A 20582-nucleotide genomic window follows, 5' to 3' on the forward strand; every position below is an offset into this window, starting at 1 on the left:
GATAAGAAACAAGGAGAGACTGCCCTCTTTCTGTGTCGTGTTTGAAGGTGGACAGGGCAGGGGTGTTAGGTGAAAGCTGTGTGCGGAACGAGAGAGCAGCCCTGTCCTTGGCAAACTCTGATGAAATTGGTCCTGTCTTGGCCTGGTGATGCACAGGCGTACACGTATACAAAGAAAAGGTGCCCCTGAGCTTCTTTTTGGCTTCTACGAAGACGTGAAACCACAGACGTGACTTTTGGCCTTGCTTATGTGGGCACCTCTTTGAATATTCACTAAACTATCCTTCCTCCGAACTCCGATACCTGTAAATGGCTTGGGACACCTTATAACAGCACATATCTATCTGCCAACATGGACAATGGGGATGAGAAGTTTAAGATTGCCTTACGTGCTGTCTAATCTGGTTTGTCCTGTTGTAAAATGGGCTGAATGGTCCACTCAGTCTCCTGTGACTGATTCTTTCCCTCAAAAGCCACTGAGAGTTCATAGGCCTAGGTATCATTCCTACCTGTGCCCAGGAGGGGCCAGGACTGAGCCAGCATGGAATTGCCCTGGCTTCTTGGAAAAAGAGCCTCTCCTTAGTGAAGCTTGGGAGTGTTCGGGCGGTAGGAAGAATGTGCCTGACTGCTCTTTGTATTCTGCCTTGTGGGTTTTTAAAAGAGGAAGACGAATCAAAATGTGAAGAGAACTTCGGATGAGGAGTAGCAGGAGAGAAGGGGCTGGTGGATGATTTTGAAAGTGAACTTTTTTGAGAAATATCTTCTCTTGGGGGAGATAAAGCGACGGCTCTCTACCACTTTAGGAAATCATTTCAGTATTAAAAAGAGCATGCTTGAAATCTGCTTGAAAATACATACAGGTCAGGGTCTGCTCCCTCGTCCGTTTCTAACTTCTTTTGTTTTGTCCCTTTTCCCACTCCTTATTATAACGTTGCTTTGATGAGACTTCTTTTTGAGCAGCGGTTTAACTGATGTTCTTTTTTATATCAAAAAGTATTTGCCCGCCAAGTACACGACCCCCCCCCCCAGGACCGAGAGGGGTAAACGCCCATGTTTATTTGCTGGTTTGCTTTCTTCACTGGTACCCAGCAATACTTTTCTTATTAGGCTCTCGCCTTTCAAATGTACCAGTAAATGGATAAAGAAACAAGCAACGGAGCAAGTGAAGACTTAGGAGTCTCACATAGTGGGACAGGATAGCTTTTGAGTCGGTGAGTCCCAGATTGAGCCACGTGCCTCAGTTCCCTCTTCTGGCCTGGACACACAGAAGGCTGGGCTCCCTGCCTAGCCAGAGCCTTCAGTGCGAATTCTTCTCCTCTCCAAACCGGGTTTGGACTCAGCGGTTACCGTTAAGGGGCCTCTGTATTCTTAAACAAAGCAAGCAAACCGAGCACCCCCAGTGTACTGACGCACTGCTATTTTCAGAGAAAAGGCCCTGGTCCTGAGCAGCACCAGAGGAGTTAAAGGCAGTGAGCGAAATGAAAACTCAAAGCTCCTGGGAAAAGTCAAGAAGCAGAAAATGCAATAGTTAGCTGATAAAATGTCTGCTTCAGTTTCGGCCAACTTCCTTGAACCTTGCCCCACTGCAGTGGCCCCCAGTTGAAGTGGCAAGGAGGTGTCAGTGATAAATCACCCTGCCATGAAACAGCACAAACGTTAGTAAATTGCGTGCGGAGGCCAGAGTGGGCTGAGGAATGGTGCACTCCCAGCAGCCAGCAGGCCCCCGTGGGGCAGATGCTTGTCCCTCCTTAGCCACGGGATACCTTCTGTTCATTCATAGATGGAAAAAGAGTTGGGAGGTTTTCACTGAAGCATTCCATTGTATCTGTCAGGAGTAAACCAAACAAATACCCAGAGAGCCGGAATGCTGAAAGAAAAAACAAGGAAAAAAAAAAACCCTCTACCTCATACCCAGAGGGCCGGAAACTTATGGTGGACCACTGAAAATCAGCTTGTGGTTTCTAACATAGAAACAACAATAACAAAAATGCCCCCACAGAATAATAAAGTTGTTCTTTTTAAAACACTACACAGAAAGAAATGGAAACTAGAAACTTTGCTATTGTATGGGAGCACCTACTCCCTGCTGTTACTGGGGAAAGGAGTGGGGAGCCCTTGATACTTATAGAAATTCCGGCCACACATAGGTGTGAACCCGCATATTTTGGCAAGAAAGTGGAGTTGTTTAGCAGATGTTCCCTTGTCGATGTGAGGGGATGTTGAGGGCTCCCCATCTTCTTGTGGGTGCCGAAGCCAAGCAAAAGACTTTTCTGCAGCTGAACTCAATTTCAGGTGGAGTGCCGCACTCCCAGTCCTTTGGAGGACCGCTTCTAGCCTGCCTGGCGTTTGTGCTAGATCTGAAGGATCTTTGGTGCTTGTGTACTCTGTGGATTCCCCCGTTCCCTATCAGACTGCAAATTCCATAAGGTCAAACTCCATCTCTGATTACCAGGGTGTCTTTCTTCTCTCTGCCCACTCTCTGGCAAAAAAGGGGCACATTTCATGAACACCGTGCATGTTCCGTAAGCACATGCAAGATGAATGAATGATAAGGGTCCCTGCTCCTGGGCGCGCTGACATTTTTAGCACCATACTATAATTTGGGAACTAGCGGTGACATTTGATTTAGGTGAATGGCTTATTTTACTTTAGACCCTAGAACTATGGCTTTTTTTTCCCCCTTTCTGTACTGCACCTTCTCCTTTCTCTGTGTTTTGAAACTGACCCCAAATAATTCCCTCTCCTCCACCAACTGAATCTCAAAGGGTGCACCTGCCAAACACGGGTTTCCCTCTGTCTCCTCCGTGTGTCTTTCCCAATCCATTCCAGAAGAGCCCCTGAGGAAGAGTGCTCAGCCTATGAGCCCTTCCTTCTCCCACCTGCCTGCTCCTGGCGGGGTCGGAGCCTCTTCAGACTGGTTTGTGGTTGCCAATGAAATGTCAAACAAGGTGGCATTCAGTGTGCCTGGGGGCCCCACGTGATGGGCTGCCTGGCACCCTGGTGCCTTGGCCCGTAAAGGCAGCCAAGTCAAATCCCACGCCTTGCTCAGGCTGAGGTCTGGAGAACCAGGAAGAAGCAGTGTTTTAAATTACAAGGTGTTGCACCCACATGCATTCTCCCTGTGGAAACTTTTGGTGTGTGTGTGGGGGGGGTGAAGAATCCTTCTCATTCATTTGAATTCCTTACTCACACCCCCATCTACACACACACACACACACACACACACACACACACACACACACACACACGGTTATCTGAGGACAAGCATTGAGTTGTTTACTATTTTCCCAGGGTACAAAGTCTTGAAGAGTTTAATTGTAGATGTAATCTGAAGAATCAAAGTCAACCTCATTCCTCAGAAGAATGGTGCAAGTGTGGGAGAAAGGAATTGTTCACTCTGCCAGTGCTTTGGTTGTGGAAACCCACACTCTCCCCTGGGTCATAGAAACCCACTCTCTGCCCTTTGAGAAAAGTGGTGGTGGGCCAGGCTGTGGTGATGGCAGGCAGGGCTGGTTTATCTACCCTTTTCATGGGAGAACTTGGGCCTCACCCCTTCAGCTCAGTTCAGGCTTTCAGCTGGGCCCTTGCTGTTTACAGTGGGCCTGCCTTCGCTGAACCTGTAGGTGGTAGGTCCGGGAGAGGGAGTGCTGGTCAGGACAGGTTCCCTGTGGTTTGGACTGGTTTGAAGAATGGGAGGCACTCCTCTGCTTCCAAACAGGAGCCTGAGTCATTTCAATATCAGGGCGAGCAGGAAGGAGGCATCTGGAAGCTGAGTGATAACCCAGTGGGAGATAGGAGAGACCACATCAAAGATTTACAGTAAAACTTCCCCTTGCGCTGTTTATTTATTTATTTTTAATTTTCTGGGAGGGGGGAGCGAAAGGCTGGGTTTTAGGGAGACAGGTTGAGGAAAGTTGGTGAAGAAAATATAAAAGGCAAGATGAATAATTTTAGGGTTCTTTATTAAATTCAAAAGCCTAGGATGTCAGGGAAAATTCAGCTTTGCTTTGTCCAGGGACCAGGCCCAAGGCCAATTACCTAAGAGCCAAAGCTTGGCTTGCTCTCTCATGAGGTCCTGCTCCCAGGCTGCATTTCTGAGCTGCCAGCTATGCCATGTTTCATGAGTGGTCTTGACCAACAGCACAAGCAGATCACCATTCTTAGGACTAATCCAGACACGAGTCGGGGTTCTATTTTCTTCCTTTAAAAGTACGATCAAGTTCTCGTTGCCAGAGGCATCTTTCCTGGGCAAACTTGGCCAGGCTCAGAGTTAGTTCATCACCAGACTGTATCCTGCCGGGGGAAACGTCTCTGCACTTGATCTTGACCCGTACCATTATATTTATGATGCTTCTTTGAACATTTTATGCTTTATCTTTTCAAATCAATAGGTAGCTTTTGACAGATCGGGATAGAATTTCTTTATGCATACTACTCCTTTGGCTGAGTTAAAAAACATTACAGTCTCTAAGGTGATTTCATTTACATTTGATCTTATGCGGACCTCAGGGGTCAAAGGGCACATCAACCTTTTGAATCTTGGCTCCTTTCTTAACTTTTCGCCTGCCGCTGCCGGTTCATACTGCATTGTGTCCCCCTTCCGACTGGTTTTGCATGAATAGGACAGCTTAGGTGGCAACATCATACCTGGCTCTTTTATCAGCAGGGAGCATAGGTATTGATGGGATTCTCCCCATTGAGTCTGAGTCTCTACTTCTTTGCCTTTTGTTCTTTATGTGTGTGCTGTGCTAAGCTACTTAGCAGTGCATGGAAAACGAAAGGGACTGTCAATAAAAATATTTTATCTGGGCTCCTGACCAATCAGTGTAAGGACCATCACTCAAATCCTTCTTCTGTTAGAAAAAAAGGGGCACCTATTTTATTTTTAGTGGCTTGAAGCCCAAGGAGAGAATCAACAATACTCATTTACTGAGAACTTAGAATAGGGAGTGTGTAAAAGCTGAACTGCCTCTCAAAGGGATTTACAGGTCACCTCTTTTTAATAAGAGGAGACTCCGAAAACTCCAAGAGTCCTTGGTGAAGTGCAGTGTTCTCTAAGGTATGAGGAGTCACTGAACAATAGTTCTATTTGGACCTCAGAGATTTTATCAGGATGTCTCCATTTCAGGGGAAACTAAAGTGCCGTATATTTGCATGCTTTTTTTTTTTTTTTATCAAAAGCCGTGCACATGGTAAATAGAAAGTGGTCATGTGTAACCAGGTATTTACGGTTCGAGGTGGAGCTTTCCCCCATACATTCATATGGAATGTATTTGCTAGCAGAACGCTGGAGGCTACCCTAGAGACACACCCGATACATACTGCACTAGGAAGAGTGGGCTGTAAGGTGGACGCTCTGAAGGAGATTTATGATTTGTTTCTGTGACATCGAAGACATTTCCAAGTGGAGACATTAGAGAAGGGTGAGGTTTGATATGTAATCGGGTGCGAGATGGTGTGCGGTGGAGGGGGGTAGCCTTCATTAGTCACCATGTTGGGCTGTGATTTATATAACAGATGGAGCCTAAAATAAGTCCCCAGGAGTCAGTAGAATGGAGTTATGTAGCATGACCAAGAGAGGATGGAGAAGCAGGGTCACCACGAAAGAAATGAGATAGGAAGGGCAGGTATTAGACACCCCGGCCACTCACCCCACCTATTCGTGACAGCTTATTCACTGATTTCGGTACTTTGCATGGAGTCAGTTCTCACCGTCCATCTAGCATTCATACGCACACATTTCCGTGGACCAGGATGAAATAAATAGAGCATGCAGGAGACAATAAAAGTATTTGCTCACTTCCATATTGGGCTAAAAATTCCTTCCTGGGTCAGGCGATGAAGCCCTATTTTAATATTAAGAGACAAAAGTACTAAACTACCTGGGATCGTCAGACGTAACATTTGTCCGGGGGATGCACTGCTAAGAGGCCTGAGATATTCATGGGCAGTCTGCTTTGCATCTCAATTGTTTCTTTTGTCGTGTTGGACTTCCTCACATCCAGCGCTTACTGCAGGGCCTGGGATGTACTGGTCATGCAGTAAATATTTGTTGAATGAATGAAACTCACAGAGAAGTTAATTGTAGCCTTGAAAAGGTGAAAGGCCAGAGTTTTATAAGCTGGATCCATCCAGCCCATGCTGGGACCTGCGCCAGGGAGTAATACATCTGCAATATATCTCCATGCATAAACTCCCTTCTCCTGTAAAATTGGTATCAGCAGGGTCTTCCAGTTCCTGCTATGCATGTTTGCTGTAAGTTGCAGCATTAATTAATGGGGAAAATTTATTATGAGCCCCCAAGGTCCAAATGAAGAGCAGAAGAAAGGAGAACATGAAAAAGGAAGTCAGGACCACGAAGGGTGCGTTCACCCACTGATACAAGGGGACTGATTGAATGAGAGCTCACCAAGGCCAGCTGGACTGGGACTGAACGAGCATGTGATCAAACCGGATTCTGGCATTTTGGGATCCTGGTCTGTTTGGATGCTCACCTTCCTGGACCTGGAGGGAGGGGGGAGGAACTTGGATTTCCCACAGGGCAGGAAACCCTGACTGCTCTTGGGAATGGTGAGGGAGGAGGAGAGGGAGTCGGGGGAGCAGGAGGATATTGGGAGGAGGGGAGGAAGTGGAAATTCTTTAAATAAATAAATAAGGGAAAAAAAGAGTAACAATTCTAACTTATTTTCTTGTATTTCCATATCCTATCCAACTCTCTTCTACCTGAAATAGTATGGTGAGCTTTATTTACAGAAAATAGATTGATCCTTTTAATTTCAGTTATTAATCAATGAGATTGTAAAACTCATGTGATCAGGCTGCACTTCCGTCTGATATTTCAACTTCTCATGCATAAAACGAGCATTTAAGTGGTGTCTCTCCTTCCTCAGAATCTTATTGTAGAGAAAGATGAGGCGTTGTTCCCAGTCTCAAGCATCCCAGAGATTTAGAAGGGCTGTGATACTGATCAATATACTCCCAAGTCCGCCACCTACAGCACGTCTCTCCCCTAGGACTAACTCAGTGAGCACTTAAAGACATCTTTTTGATTTTCCTTATATCTTCAATTTGGGGTCAGCAAGACCACATTTTATCGCTTATCTATTACAGTTTCAAAATGGCTACTTGAAGTCCATTGTCAAAAATGAGCTCTAAGGCCATGCATAGATTCAGCGGGAAAGGGCAGCAATTGGTGAACGATGTCAGTCTGTGAGCAAAGTTGGCTGAGGTAGCCTGGGCACGGGAAGAGTCGTACCTTTGCAATGAGAAGCATCTTCTGGAAATCTCTCTCAGCACCCTCTCCTCATTCTGATTCAGAGGTTCATAGGTTTTTGCCCTCAGATGGGGACCCCTAAATGTCATGTTTTTAAAATGATGGTGTGAATGCAACCAGATGGAGGCGTCTCTTCTGGGAGACAATAATGAAATAGAAGAGGTCACGTCTTGAAAAGCCAAGCCGTTAATAATAACGTCTGCATGTTTATCTTAGAAATGAGGGTGATGACAACTGCCATTTGCATATTACTTTTAGTTTACAAAGCACTTTCACAAGCTGGAAGCAACCCAGCTGTGTCTGAATGGAGTCTTGGCTAAGTAAGTCAAGGCATTTCATACAACGGGAAACTAGCCGCTGCTATGTTATGTAGAATGCTTGTCAACCTTGATTTGTCAAGAGGACACCCACAGTAAGATCTCTATAAACAGGTTGAATAGCAGTGCATCGTGTGTGTCCAACTATTTGGAGATGGTATTGTTATAAAAGCACACATGCACATGTTTGTGGAATAGAAAGGAATCTTTTAATTTATAAAAAAATAATAATAGTGGTTCATATTATCTCATCTTTGGGATGCAGAGTAATTTTGTTTTCTTATTTCTATATTTCTGAATTATCTAATCCCTTTGATGAACGTATTCTAATTTCATAAAAAGAAAGCAAGCAAAAAGTGATAAAGCCAACAACTGAAAACTTAAGCTTCTTTTATTTATTTAAGTTCATCTCAGACTTAAAATTAACCCATAGCCAGTGGCTCTTCCTGTTTCACAAAGGAAGAGCAGGCGTTCAAATTAACCGGTGACAATTTTCCTCATGGCCAGGCAGTGTTCTGGATGATCGATGTATAAAGTTCATTTAATTTTCACAGAAATCCCTTGACTGAGGTACGAACATTAGCCATAGTCTGCAGTTGACGTTCAGAGTGCAGAGAGGTTATAGAAGTGTTCAGAGCTCACAGAGCCTCTAGGTGCAAGGCTAGGGTTTAAAGATACATCACACACTTGATTCCAGCATTTGTAAGTTTCATTTCTATTATGTTGCCTGACAGAAAGAAGGATATGGTAGCTGTAGGATTTCTTGTTTGTTTGTTTCTGTTCCTTTCTCACTATACATTTGCATGTACTTTTTATTTGACGATTAACATAATTATTGGACTATAATCTCCCCACTCAAGCATAACCTCAAAGTCTGCTGTAGTTTTTAAATAGGACTTCGTGATAAATTTCTCTTCTAATTCAAATTGGGAATGAAATCTCTCAGTCTCTCTTCCCCCATCTTCCACTCTTTTTCTCCATCTTCTCTTCCCTCACTCCCTCTCTATAACTTTTTCATTCTTTTCCTCCCCTTCTCTTCTTTTTTTCTCTCTCCTTCACACCCTTTCTCTCCCTCCTTGCTTTTCTATCCAACATCTATCATTTTAAAGAAACCATTCTAGGAGCCTGTGGTAAAATAAGAAACCAATGTATGGACCTGTGTCTTTTTACACTTTGTATTACAGAAGAATGGAAAGGAAACAACCAGAAGATATACAATTTAGTATGTTGATAGAAGCTGCTAAGAAAAATATGGAAAGAAGACAGAGGGGTACCAATGCCCAGGCACTGAGAATCAGAATGGCATTATTTTGGAGCACAGGGAAGTCTTATTTCCTTCTGTTGGATAAAATATTTACTTAATCCAACCATTTTAGTTATTCGGGGTATATACCAACATTTATTGTTTGCTCCCTTTAATCAGATTGATCTCTTTTTGCTGTTACTTTGTGTATGTGCGTATGTGTGTGTGTGTGTGTGTGCGCTTACTTTCTTGTTTCCATATTTAACTTTGTGTGCAACTCCAACTTCCACTTTTATTCTTTCGTTGACAATTGGAACACATTATTTTACTCTTTTATGTGTGGTACCGGCAATGGAATCTAGGGTCTCACATATGCTAGGCAAGTATTTTACCACTGAGTGGCACCCCTAGTCCTGCCATTTTGTTTATTTTTATGGTGTTGAGGATTAAACCTAAAACCTTGCTCATGTTGTACAAATGTTGTACCATTGACCTCTTCCCATAATGCCTAGCGTATAATTTTTAAACATTCTCTAAACAAATGGGATTTGTGTAAAGTGTGAAGGAAACAAGATACCCCAATCTCTTTCAGCCCCAAGGAAACAATTTTTCACCCACATTTTCTTCATTTCCTCTCTCCTTTTACTGCCTCTTTCTAACATGAATGATGTGCCCACACCCAAAGGTTAGCACGTGCCTGCTTTTCCTTCTTATTTATTTCCAGGAAGGTTTATACTCGGTTTTGTTGAAATAAAATGCCTTTTTAACTTTAGGATACATAAACATTGGGCTTGGGGTATGGTTGCTCGGTAACTAAACTGCTTTCCATGCAAATAAGAATATCAAAATCGGATCTACAGTACCTCTATAAAAATACATATAATGCTAGTGGTGGAGAGACAGAGGCAGGGAGGTTCATGAAGCTTACTGGTCGACCGGCCTTACATCAGTCCTCAGATTCCACTGGAGACTTTTTCTCAAAAGCTATTGAGGACAGTCTCCTGAACAATAATGCCCAAGGTTGAGTTTTGGCATCCAAAGTATGTACAAATATCCCCCCCACATGTGAAGATGCATACATATTTGTACACGCACACACTCAAAGTTGTTCTTTTCAATGATAATGAAATCTTTGTTGTCTATTTACCTTGACCTTTGTGAAGAACTGGGAAACTTTCTAGGGCCTGCATGATCCTTGGCAGCAGCTGTGAATCTTAAAAGATGTTGTAGTTTTCCAGGATAATTAAAGCTACGGTTATTTATAAAGTTTCATTTAGAAATGGCTGCAATATATACTTGCTGCTAATTGATAGCAAATACATGCTATTTATCAATAATGAGATAAAGAAAAAATACAGTGAGATAAAGAAAAACAATGGAAGTTGAGCCTTACAACAGGATATGTGAGGATAACTAACTTTATTTACCTCTATTTACACTCTCATATCCCGTTGAAGGGCTCAATTTTTATTTTTCTTTTCATTTCTTCAAGCAATGAGAAGTTCAGAAACAGTGTCTCATGCTACACATAGCTGGGATATAAATCAAGATGGCGTTGATTGGCATTCTGGTAGCTAAAGAAGGATCTGGTCATATTGAACTACAGTTAACATGGTTAGTCATGTAAACACAAAAGACAGATTCTGGGTTATAAACATAATTGTGAAGTCATTTTTGTATTTTAATACCACCAGTTCCTGGCTATTTACCTTATATCAGGTTTAGGTAATAACACTAAAAGCTCATTTCAGCTGATTGTGTTCAGAATTATATTCTTAGATTTTTGGCAAGTTTTTGGGAGGTGGCTTACTTACATATAGGACAAGGCCTTTGTAAGACTGTGGGGTCAGGTAGTCCAAAATTATGGGTGGTTGTGAATGTTTGTCCCTCCTCTAGACATAAGGACAGATATTGCTTGTTGCTTAACTTGGTGCCAAACAGATTGTTTTGTAGACAGTAGGAACTTCGAGTGTTTGAATGGTAAATACATGAGTTCGTATCCGGGTGATGGTCCTATAGGAAAAGGTGTGAAAATGTTGAACCAATCTTTTAGTGTGTAAAGAGAACAGGAAATGAATGTACAGAGTTTTGGAAAATACCTGGTATAATAACAAGGCAACAATGAGAGCTGACCAGCATTAATATTCTACAGAATATCTTCTGATTACATCCAAGGCAGAGCATAATGCTTGGCCAGAGCTGAGCTTTGTAATGATTTCAGTTAAGAAACGAATGCTACATGGGTAAAACCTTCCCTACTAAAGGAGGTGAGACATCCATTCACTGGCCCTTCTCAGAGTTCCATGCCTGACTTTATTCCAGTATGTTTTATTGATATGATTTTGCCTCCTTGTTTCCCTGCTCACCAGGGAGTACTCCAAAGGTGAGAATTTAATCTGCATCCTCACAATGCTGAGGCTGGTCCTATTTGGGGAGTGTGGCAAGTGCAAGATGCCCATCAATGGAATGGACAGATGGACAGATACATGCTTCCTCTGTAGCCTTCTGTCACTGTCTTAGAATGGGGCTTGTGGGATCGGCACTGGGAAAGCCTTTCTGTCATCTCCTCATAGTTAGAACGTTGTAACCCATCCAACGCCTGTTTGCTGAGTCAGTTGGCCTTCTTTTATGACATGAGAACCTAACTAAAGCAATGCTCTTGTCGCCATGGGGTATGCATGGTTAATACCTTCACAGGCTTCATCTCACGCGTGTTTCCTCTCCTTGGTTCTGAACCTGCTTTTAGAAGATCCTAGGCATTTCACCAGTTAATTCCTGGGAATTAAAGTCTCCAGGATGCTTGTCTCCTGTGCACATTTACAATCATGGGATGTAGGTAGCACATGATTGTTGGGACCGTCGAGGCTTCCACTGTACAGGGCTAATAGGCAGGTTGGAAAATCTGTGAAGAGTTTCACAGGTCAGCTCAGGCTAGAAACTCTCATTTTCTCAGGGCAACTTCAGCTTTGTTCACAGGATGCTCAGATGACTGGGCAAGGCATGCTTGCAACTGGTGATAAATAATAATCACATCTGCAGGATGACTCAGCAGCAATGTCTAAGCTAGTGTTTTCTAATGTTCAACTAAACAACTGGGCATCAAGGGCTAAGCTATACTAGTGTATCAAATTAACAACCAATGGTATCAATTCTTGGAGGCACCCCCATAAACCCCTAAGGAGTGGGCATGATGACTCTTACTTTAAATGAACCTATCATTTGTCCTAAGCTGCCTGGTAGTCACTGAGGTTAGCATCAGAAGTCAGAGCTAAGGCTCCATGCTACAGACTGCACATCCACTAGAGAACCTTCTTTTGAAAATGTGATCTTCTTACCTGGAACTCTCTCTTGTTTGATCTTTTCTAATCAACTCTACTGCTTTCAAAACTGGTTTTTGGGGGGCTAGAGAGATGGCTCGGCAGTTAAGAGAGCTTGCTGTTTTTGCAGAGGACTGGGTTTGGTTCTCAGCACCCATAGAGAAGCTCTCAACTGTTTGTAACCCTACTTCCAGGGTTTCTGATGCCCTCTTCTGGTCTCCCTGAGCACTGCATGCAAAGAGTGAAGGCAAAACACTCATACATGGAAAATAAAAGTAGACAGTCTTTTTGAAAGCCTCTAATATTGGTTATCTCTCTAAAAATTTTCCAAATTACATTTAATGACCTTTTTATGATTGAACTTCTCTTTCCTATTTTATGGTTATTCAGTTAGTGAATGATTTTGTTTGGAGATAGGCAAATCCAGAGTTGCTATCAGAATCATACTTCAAAATGGTTTTCTTATTCTGAGCATGGTAACCTGTGCCTGTAATCTTGGCACCTTGAAAGCTGAAGAAGAAGGACTGCCAACAGTACAAAGCTAGCCTGGACTACAGAGTGAAACCCTATCTCAAAATCCACTCTTCAACATCAAATAAGACGAATAGGTACTCTTTAGTTTTAGCCATGACAAGATGTTCTGTCTATCGATATTCTCTATAACCTTGTACCCATTGTTAGAGATTTGTGTTGCAACTCTGATGAAGAGTTAAGAATGTAGACACCATATTAAATATGCTTCAATAATGAAATTGGACTCAAATCAAAAGTCACAATGTGAAGTACTCTTTGGTGTGTACTTGTATTGACATTCACATGCATTGTTGTAAACTCCCTAGTCTTCCATGGGCAATGCCATTTTACTTCATCTGATTGGTATGTTACTAAGCTTAGTTTATACATGTATGTTAAATATTGTTATTGTGATTTGATACATGATTTGGTTTAATGTATGATGGTTTATTTTGATTTGATAACAATTAACAGCAGAGAATTTTGAGACTTCCGGCTTATTGAGCTCATCAGATAACTGAGAGAAGGTGGCATGTGATAACATCATGGTTGTATTTGTGTATCATGTCTGTGACCTTAGAATTGGGGGTCATACTTCAAAATGTGGGGATGTGCATTCAAATTACTTGTGTGTAGGATCTTTCCCTATCAGATTCTAAATGTCTCATGGGGTAGGTTGCATTTGGTTTAGATGTATAAATAAGATTAGTAGGCAATACTATTATTGGGATGATTCAAAGACACAAGGCTGTTGTTTCCAGTGAGTATGCGAATACTGAGAGTGGTTTCAGAGTAAGAGAGGGAGAAAGAACTTGCTCTGCTAATACCATTTCACCCTTCCATCTCCATCTCCCATAGGCAGCCTGGGTTCCCTACAGGTTTGCATTCCACTCAGAGTATCCTTCAGATTCCTCTGTGGTCCCAGGATCAAAGATTCTATTGTTCCTGTTAAGACTGTGGAGTCCTTGAGACTAGGAGCTCGGTCTTGCTCAACTTCTAGTTTCAGTGCTTCCCAGAAGTTTAGGCAGTAAAAAGCCAAGCCTTCAGCAGCTGACAGAGGGTGGCAGGTAGTTGGAGGGTGAGTGCCTGCTAGAGAAATCCACTCTGCAGTCAGGCCACCCAGGGCCAAGTTTCAACCTTCTTCCTTAATTCCTTCGAGACCTTCAGTAAGTGGTGTGAACTCTCAGCACCCATTTCCGTCCGACAACGGAGGGATAACCATAGGTTTCCTCCCGTGGGAGAGTATCTATCAAGCCCTTAGAACAGTAGTGGGTTCATGATGGACATTATACGTTTAGATTAAACACAAATATGCACTTCTATTTTAAAGGGCTCTCTGTTTTCTTTCTATCTGTGGTTGTCTGATGATTTTCTCACATTTTCTGGGTTAAAGACGAATTTCCACAGTGAGATCATGTTAGTGGTTAAAAACCACCACCTGGTTGAAAGTCAAAACTCAGTTTTCTCTCTCTCCTCCCTCCCTTCCCTTTTTTCCCTCTCCTCCTCCTCCTTTTCTTTCTCCTCCTCCTCCTCCTCTCTCTCGTTCCTATTTCTTTGTATTTTTCTTAGCAGCAAACCCCTGACCTTGTACAATTCATCATTTGTCATCAGGATATTTTATTTCTTTAGCCGTTTAGTATTGAGGAGAAGTAACATTTTCCAAATGTCTGTGAGGTGCAATCCAGTGTCTGATCCTTGTATACCCATGTGGGCAGGGATATCATCTTTATTTGAGTACACTGAACCCTCCCGAGGTGGGAAGCATCACAGCCTAGGTCTGCCTCGCATCAAAGTGAAAGCTGTCTTCTCTGCGACCCTATTATCTGGTCTTCCTCTTTCTGACATCTTTCTCAGGATCTTAGTATGCTCTCTCCCCATCATCTCACCGATAACCAGGAATATCTACATGTCCTTTTCCAGCCAAGCATGCCTCTTACAGCCTTTTGTTCTGGATCCCAGGTGTCATAGGGGAGGGCCCATGGATGGAATACTAAGACTCTGGCATGCTGTTTCCTTTACTTGCTTGTTGGCATCCACACAGGATTACTCAACACTACACCAGTCAGGTGACTGCCTACCCAACATAGCACGGGACCAACATTTTTGCTTTGCAGAACTATTCTTTTTCTATTTGACATTTAAAGAAACGACTGGTCTGACTGTTATGATGGAGGGTATAACGTCACTGAACATCTGTACATACGCATAATTTTGGAATGAGTCTAAATTATATTTTGAGTTACACATGGGGCAGGTATCTATAAATATCTTTATGGGCCTGGATTTATTTATGAGATTAATTAAATCTATTTTCAAGCCTTTAACTGATCCCCACCCTTGCTCCCGCAACACATTCATGATTGTTGTGTTCACTTGTGGGTATTTGGATTGATGGGGTGTCCAACCCTAAGACTATAAGAGCTTTCAGAAAGACACCAGTAAAATCTTACACAAGCTAAGCACCTGGCACGGTGCTCGGCCGTATTTCGAAGCTTGCCACTACATTCTTATGAGATTTTGTGCCAAGCATTTGCAGGTCAGTACAGTCTGACATCTACGGCACCACAGAAGAAATGTCTGATGTGTGTGTTTGCTGTTGCAGTGGACTCTTTTATCAAGAATGTTTAGCTAATTGTATATTTTTAGGGTCAATTTCATCTACTTCTGTAGAACAAGAAGACTTAACAGTTCATATTTATGTGCTAAGCATCCCTTCTGCAAACCTAAAAAAAAAGTTTTTGAATATCAACATGACAACCAAAAATAAAAAAAAAATCTGTACAGCTGACTTCTTGCTAACTTACTGTCAAAACTCAAGAGCACATTTTCAAGTTATGTAAGGTATTTGATCCGAAAATGAATTTTTGGTTTTGATCTGGGGTCATATTTTCAGTATATCTCGTTATATGGATGCAAAAATTTTAATATAAGAAAAAAATCCCAACTCCAGAATACTTCTTGGCCTACAGCACTCCAGAGAAGAGATTTTTCAACCTGTAGCAGGCAGAGTTCGTGTGAGGGAGAAGGAAGTTCGTTCTGTCGCCTTTGACACATCTAAGGTTACAGTCGGAGGCTATAAATAACGACTGTGGACATGGACTGAAGAGCCAGACTCCTTGTGGCTAGATTCCCAAGCAGGATGGTGTTTACCTTTCTGTCCCCCACTCTTTTCTAACGGTGGTGGTTATTGATAATATTTAGCAAAGATATTCTATGAGCAATATGCATTACTTCTCAGCTACCACTGTGTTTCACTTATTTCCAATTCTGGGTATTTATAGAGTAGGCCAACAGCATAAACAGCCTGAGAAAACTGGGGTACGGATGAGTAGCCTAACTATCATGTTTTCCTTTTGAGCAAGAAATCCATAGGTTTGGGGAAATTTTACTTTTCATTTTAAAAATGTTTAATCTTTGATGGCTTTTAAAGGGACACTTGACATAGGAAAATGTGACATCAACCTTCAGAGTTCCACTAAGTGGCAATTTTCACTGTCTCTTTGCTCATGTTAAGTTCATAAACTTTCACAACTAAAGAGTTTTGAATTCAAATCTTGTTTTTAATCTCCATTTTAAAATTGTCAAGTCATTTTTTTTTTCATTTCATGCATGACTTTGGTGTCGAAAACTGATCCCTCTTACATATTCATTACTCACCTGATTCAGGCTCCAAGTATATTCGCACTTCTCCGTTCTCTGTGCAAAGGTCGCCAGAGGAGAACATGGACCAGAGTTTGCAGTTCATGTTTGCGTTTATCAGCATCAATCCTATATGGAATAAAAAATACAGACATCATAAATTTTCCCAAGTAAAAAGGGACAGAGGCATTGTTGGAACTAAGCACCTTCAACCAGGAAGGAAACAGACATGGGGTCGTGCCCATTGCATGCCGGAAACTTTGGAAATTGTTTAAGTGACTCAGGAGGTATTATCCCATATTTTATGAGAAAATTGAGGCTCAGTGATTATCAGTTCAAGGGCTGTCACTGAGGTTGTGTGTGCTGACGGGAACCACGTTCCTCTTATGTCTCTGAAGCTTCTGGCTAGGGGTGTGGTCAGATCGGCGCAACCAACCTATTCTGTATCCATCTGATTCTGATCCCCACCTTGAAGAGCTTATTCTTGGTGGTGTAGTTTGTATATATGGAAAAGCACAGTAGATGTGAAATTCGCTTAATGCTCCCCAATGTAACCAAGTTTCTTTTGCATCTCATCTCAAAATATTACAATTCAAAACATGTTGCTTCCTTTCTTAGTAAGTTACCCTACAGTTCACGCAGCTGCGGTTGTTAGCTGTGGTGATGGTGACTGTGAACTTTTCAGAACTAACTGGCATGTGTATGGCTCTTGTCATATGTCTCAGAACGTCTTTGCTATTGTAGGCAAAGTAGATGTGAGGATATCTGGTGGTTTTGTCTTCTGGCCACTTGCTTTGGACTCACCGAATGATGTCCACCAAGGGCTTTGGATCTTAGCTGCAATTACTGTTAAACCAAAGCCAAGGTCCCCCAAAGCCTGCTTTTTTAGGGAAAGTGTATTCAATGGATTTTTTTTAAGACAGGGTCTCCCTATATAATCTTGGCTTGCCGAGAATTCACAGAAAGGCTATCTAAGGGCTGGACTGAAAAGTGTTCACCACAGCCTATGTTCAGTGTCTTGTTTTTGTTAATTTGTTTGTTTGTTTTGTTATTGTTGTTTTGTTTGGTTGGTTTTTTTTATCAAATATTTTCTAAGTCAGAAGGGATTAGGAACCACACATCTTAGCTCCCCCTCTTTTAAAGACCAACACAAAGAATTCTGAGTGGTCCCAAATTAGGTGAAATTTTCATAACTGATTTCATTTCCAAACAGAGATGAAACAGCTGCTGAAAGTTGATTCTGCTATGGATAGTGAAAAACAGTGGTGAAGTCTGTTTGTTGAGCTCTGTTGGAGGTGAGATGATGGACTGAAGGCACTTCATTGAACACGCTCGCAGGAGAGTGTGTATGGCATATGGAAAACATTTTTGAGATGGTTTAACATATGGCTTAGATATGTGTTTTATTCTGCTCATCATTTGGAGTCACCACCTTTGGAAAAAGTCTTCCTTCCATCGAAGGACATTTTTCTACTATCTCTTCTTTTGAGAGTACTCTTTAATGGTTTGGATCAAACACCCCCAGTTCATAATAGACGTTGATCTGCAAAGAAAGTTACATTCATTTAAATGCTATTCAAGATCTAACTTGTAAACACTTTAATACCTCCTTTAATCAAATGCCATGTCCAGAATGTGTTCTTTGATTTCTGTTTGCCCACATTTCTCTGGCATTTTAGGTTCATGTGTATGGTGATTTTACTTTCTTCCTTTACCTGAAGCCATGGATTTCTTCTGATTTGTGAGGCATCTTAAGGTGCCTAACTTAGGTAACTGTTGGGCAGAAATAAAAAAATATTCTTTTTCTGCATAACCTGGCCATAAGAGTAAAACTGAATGAGATAGATTTACCGAGAGCATCAGCCTTCCACATTCCATTTGTTTATTCTAAGTGAAGTTTCTTCCATTTATTAAACTTCAGTGAGGTTATCCTTAGAGTCGGCAGAACAACAGTGTTCACTTCTATTATTAGTGTAAGCATTAAATAGGGAAAAAAAAACCACCTAAATTTTCAGCATAGTTTGGTACTTGTTGTCAAAACTCTGTGACCAGTCATCATTTCTTTCTTACTGTGAAATTTGCCGTAGCGCAAAGGTGGGAAACTGTGAACACAAAGAAACCAAGAAGACTTGGCGGTTGGCATGCTGGAGGATGAGTTCAGAGAAGCAGGGGGACCTGGCCTCATTTCCCATTCCTTAGACTTATTACAGCTGTAGTCTAGCACGGGAAAGTCTAGGATTAAGGTGGCATTATTGTGCAAATCAGTCAATGAGCACCTCTGGGAAGAAACATCAAAGCAGGTATACATTCCATAAGTAGCTTCTCTATGAAAGGGTTACTTGGGGAGAAGGGCGCTGTACAATTCCTGAATTTTTCTCTACTCGAGTTAATTGACTTTACTAAAACTTAGGACCAGAAGTTGAAACCAGGATTGTTTCTCGGTTCTTGCTCCCTTAGAGGACCATGCCTTAAAGTTGTCAATAGTTATGGCCAGGATTTCCAAACGGGAAATCACTCTTTACATGCCGGAGAGCGTGGCTTTCTGAAATAGATTCTGCAGCCGAAAAGAACTCGGAGGGTTTTCTGAGGAGGGCTGACCTCCTTTCCTGCCACTTACTGTGAATTAAAGCTGCAAGGGAGAACTAGTTTGGGCATGTGGCATAGCACTTAGCACCGCTGCTGCCAGGGAACAAGATTTGTGTTTCTAAGGAGATACAACAAAAAGGAGAATGCTTTAAAAGCCAGCGGCTGTCAGAGTGTAAAAGTATCTATGTTGAGGAAGGGAAATAGAAGCTGAATTAAGTAATTTTATACACACGTTACAGGGCACCCTTCTGCTAGTAATTCTTAAATTCAAAAGCAAATAGTTGTGACCACAAAGGGCTTAGTGCATCTCAGCTGATCTGAGCTTACAGACTCAAACTGGCTACGATTGGTCCTGACCTGAGCCTTGCACGTGATGTTAAGATGCCTACTCTTGTCTGTTTTTTTTCCTGTTGAGTTGTAGTAATAACAGGGAACAAAGGGTGACTTTGGCGAGCAGAGGCTTGGGCAGCTACTTGACAATATATCCTGAATCAAGACAGGAAGAAAGTTCTGCCTCTAACAGCTAAAGTAGGAAAAACAGGAAAACCAGAGTAGCAAAAACACCCTCTTTAAAGGTCCAGATCTACCTCTCTGCAAATGCTCCCTCCTTTGCTGGCATGGTCGGATATCCTGGGATTTAACTGCAGAAGTCGCAGGGAGAGGGCACCAAGGAACAACTACAGTACTGCTGTATTTGCCCGGTGCCTCTGCACTAGGGTTTCATTTTCCACAGTTGGAAGGGGAACCACCTGTCTCCACTGCTGATGTCAGAGAGCTCCCTCGAGACTCGGAGCTGTTGGAAAGCACATGATACTGTACATATTTGCTCTTACGTCCGTATCTGGCCTAGATCAGGTTTCAAATCTGTGTCCTATTGTGGAATTCATTGAGCAGTGACTCCCGGGTGCCTTCCGACGTCACTGTGCTTGTATGAATTAAAAAGTAGCTGGGGCAAACCCCTGTTGTGACTTTCTTGACTGGCCATACGAGTGTTTGCACCGCAGCAGAATGAGTGATATGGATATTGGGGTTGTCATCCATGGATTCGGTTTTTAAAGTGAGTACCAGGAGGTGTTTTCTCCACACCTCCTACCCATCATGCTATGGCCGTGTAGCCTTTGCCTTATTCCTAATGATGAGGATGATTTTTTAAAAAAGGATATAAGATCGGAAAATTATATGTGTATATGATTATTGTTGTTATTCTGCTGTAGGACAACATGAACCTAGAGCATCATTCGTGGGAGTCAGGCACTCCCCACCAGACTATATCCCCTACTCTTGTGTGTTTATTACTAAAGAAGCAAAATGAGATAAGAGTACAGCACAGTATTCTTTGCATGATTATGAAGACATTGTTACGGAGTAAATGAAAGCTGTAAGCCAGAAAGACTGAAAATGATCAATGTGTGTTTGAGGCAATGTGTACCATGTTGGTTTTGTTTAATTGTGGGATTTTTGTTTCGAAGTGCAGAACTCAGCACTTCAGTGCTTTGAGCCTGGGGAGGATTAGCTCTTTTAAACATAACTTCTTAAAGGGATGTGAGGGCTACTATATTGCATGACTCCAGGGGGTACCATTTATGTCACACTTAAGCTCTCCTGCTGACTGTATGTACAATCTCAGGAAATTCAATGCCATCATCACTACTCACACACTGCATCAATGTAGAATTGTTACCCACAATTGCAGAA

At 42.2% G+C, this 20582-nt stretch overlaps 1 protein-coding gene across 2 annotated transcripts in view; it reads left to right on the forward strand.

Annotated features, from left to right (window-relative positions):
- Ppargc1a (PPARG coactivator 1 alpha) overlaps nucleotides 1-20582 on the forward strand; it is a 633781-nt gene that overhangs the window by 506425 nt on the left and 106774 nt on the right. The window contains exon 1 of one of the 2 annotated variants that reach the window (XM_085691904.2): nucleotides 19818-19944. The exons of the other annotated variant lie outside the window; for it this stretch is intronic. Within the exon in view, the coding sequence (XP_085548030.2) occupies nucleotides 19927-19944 (18 nt within the window). The 5' untranslated portion in view covers nucleotides 19818-19926. Of the gene's footprint in view, nucleotides 1-19817; nucleotides 19945-20582 lie in introns of those variants that run through there. 2 annotated transcript variants of the gene reach the window in all.

Source organism: Myodes glareolus, chromosome 8, assembly GCF_982192425.1.
Source record: "Myodes glareolus chromosome 8, mMyoGla1.1, whole genome shotgun sequence".
Classification (NCBI taxonomy): domain Eukaryota; kingdom Metazoa; phylum Chordata; class Mammalia; order Rodentia; family Cricetidae; genus Myodes; species Myodes glareolus.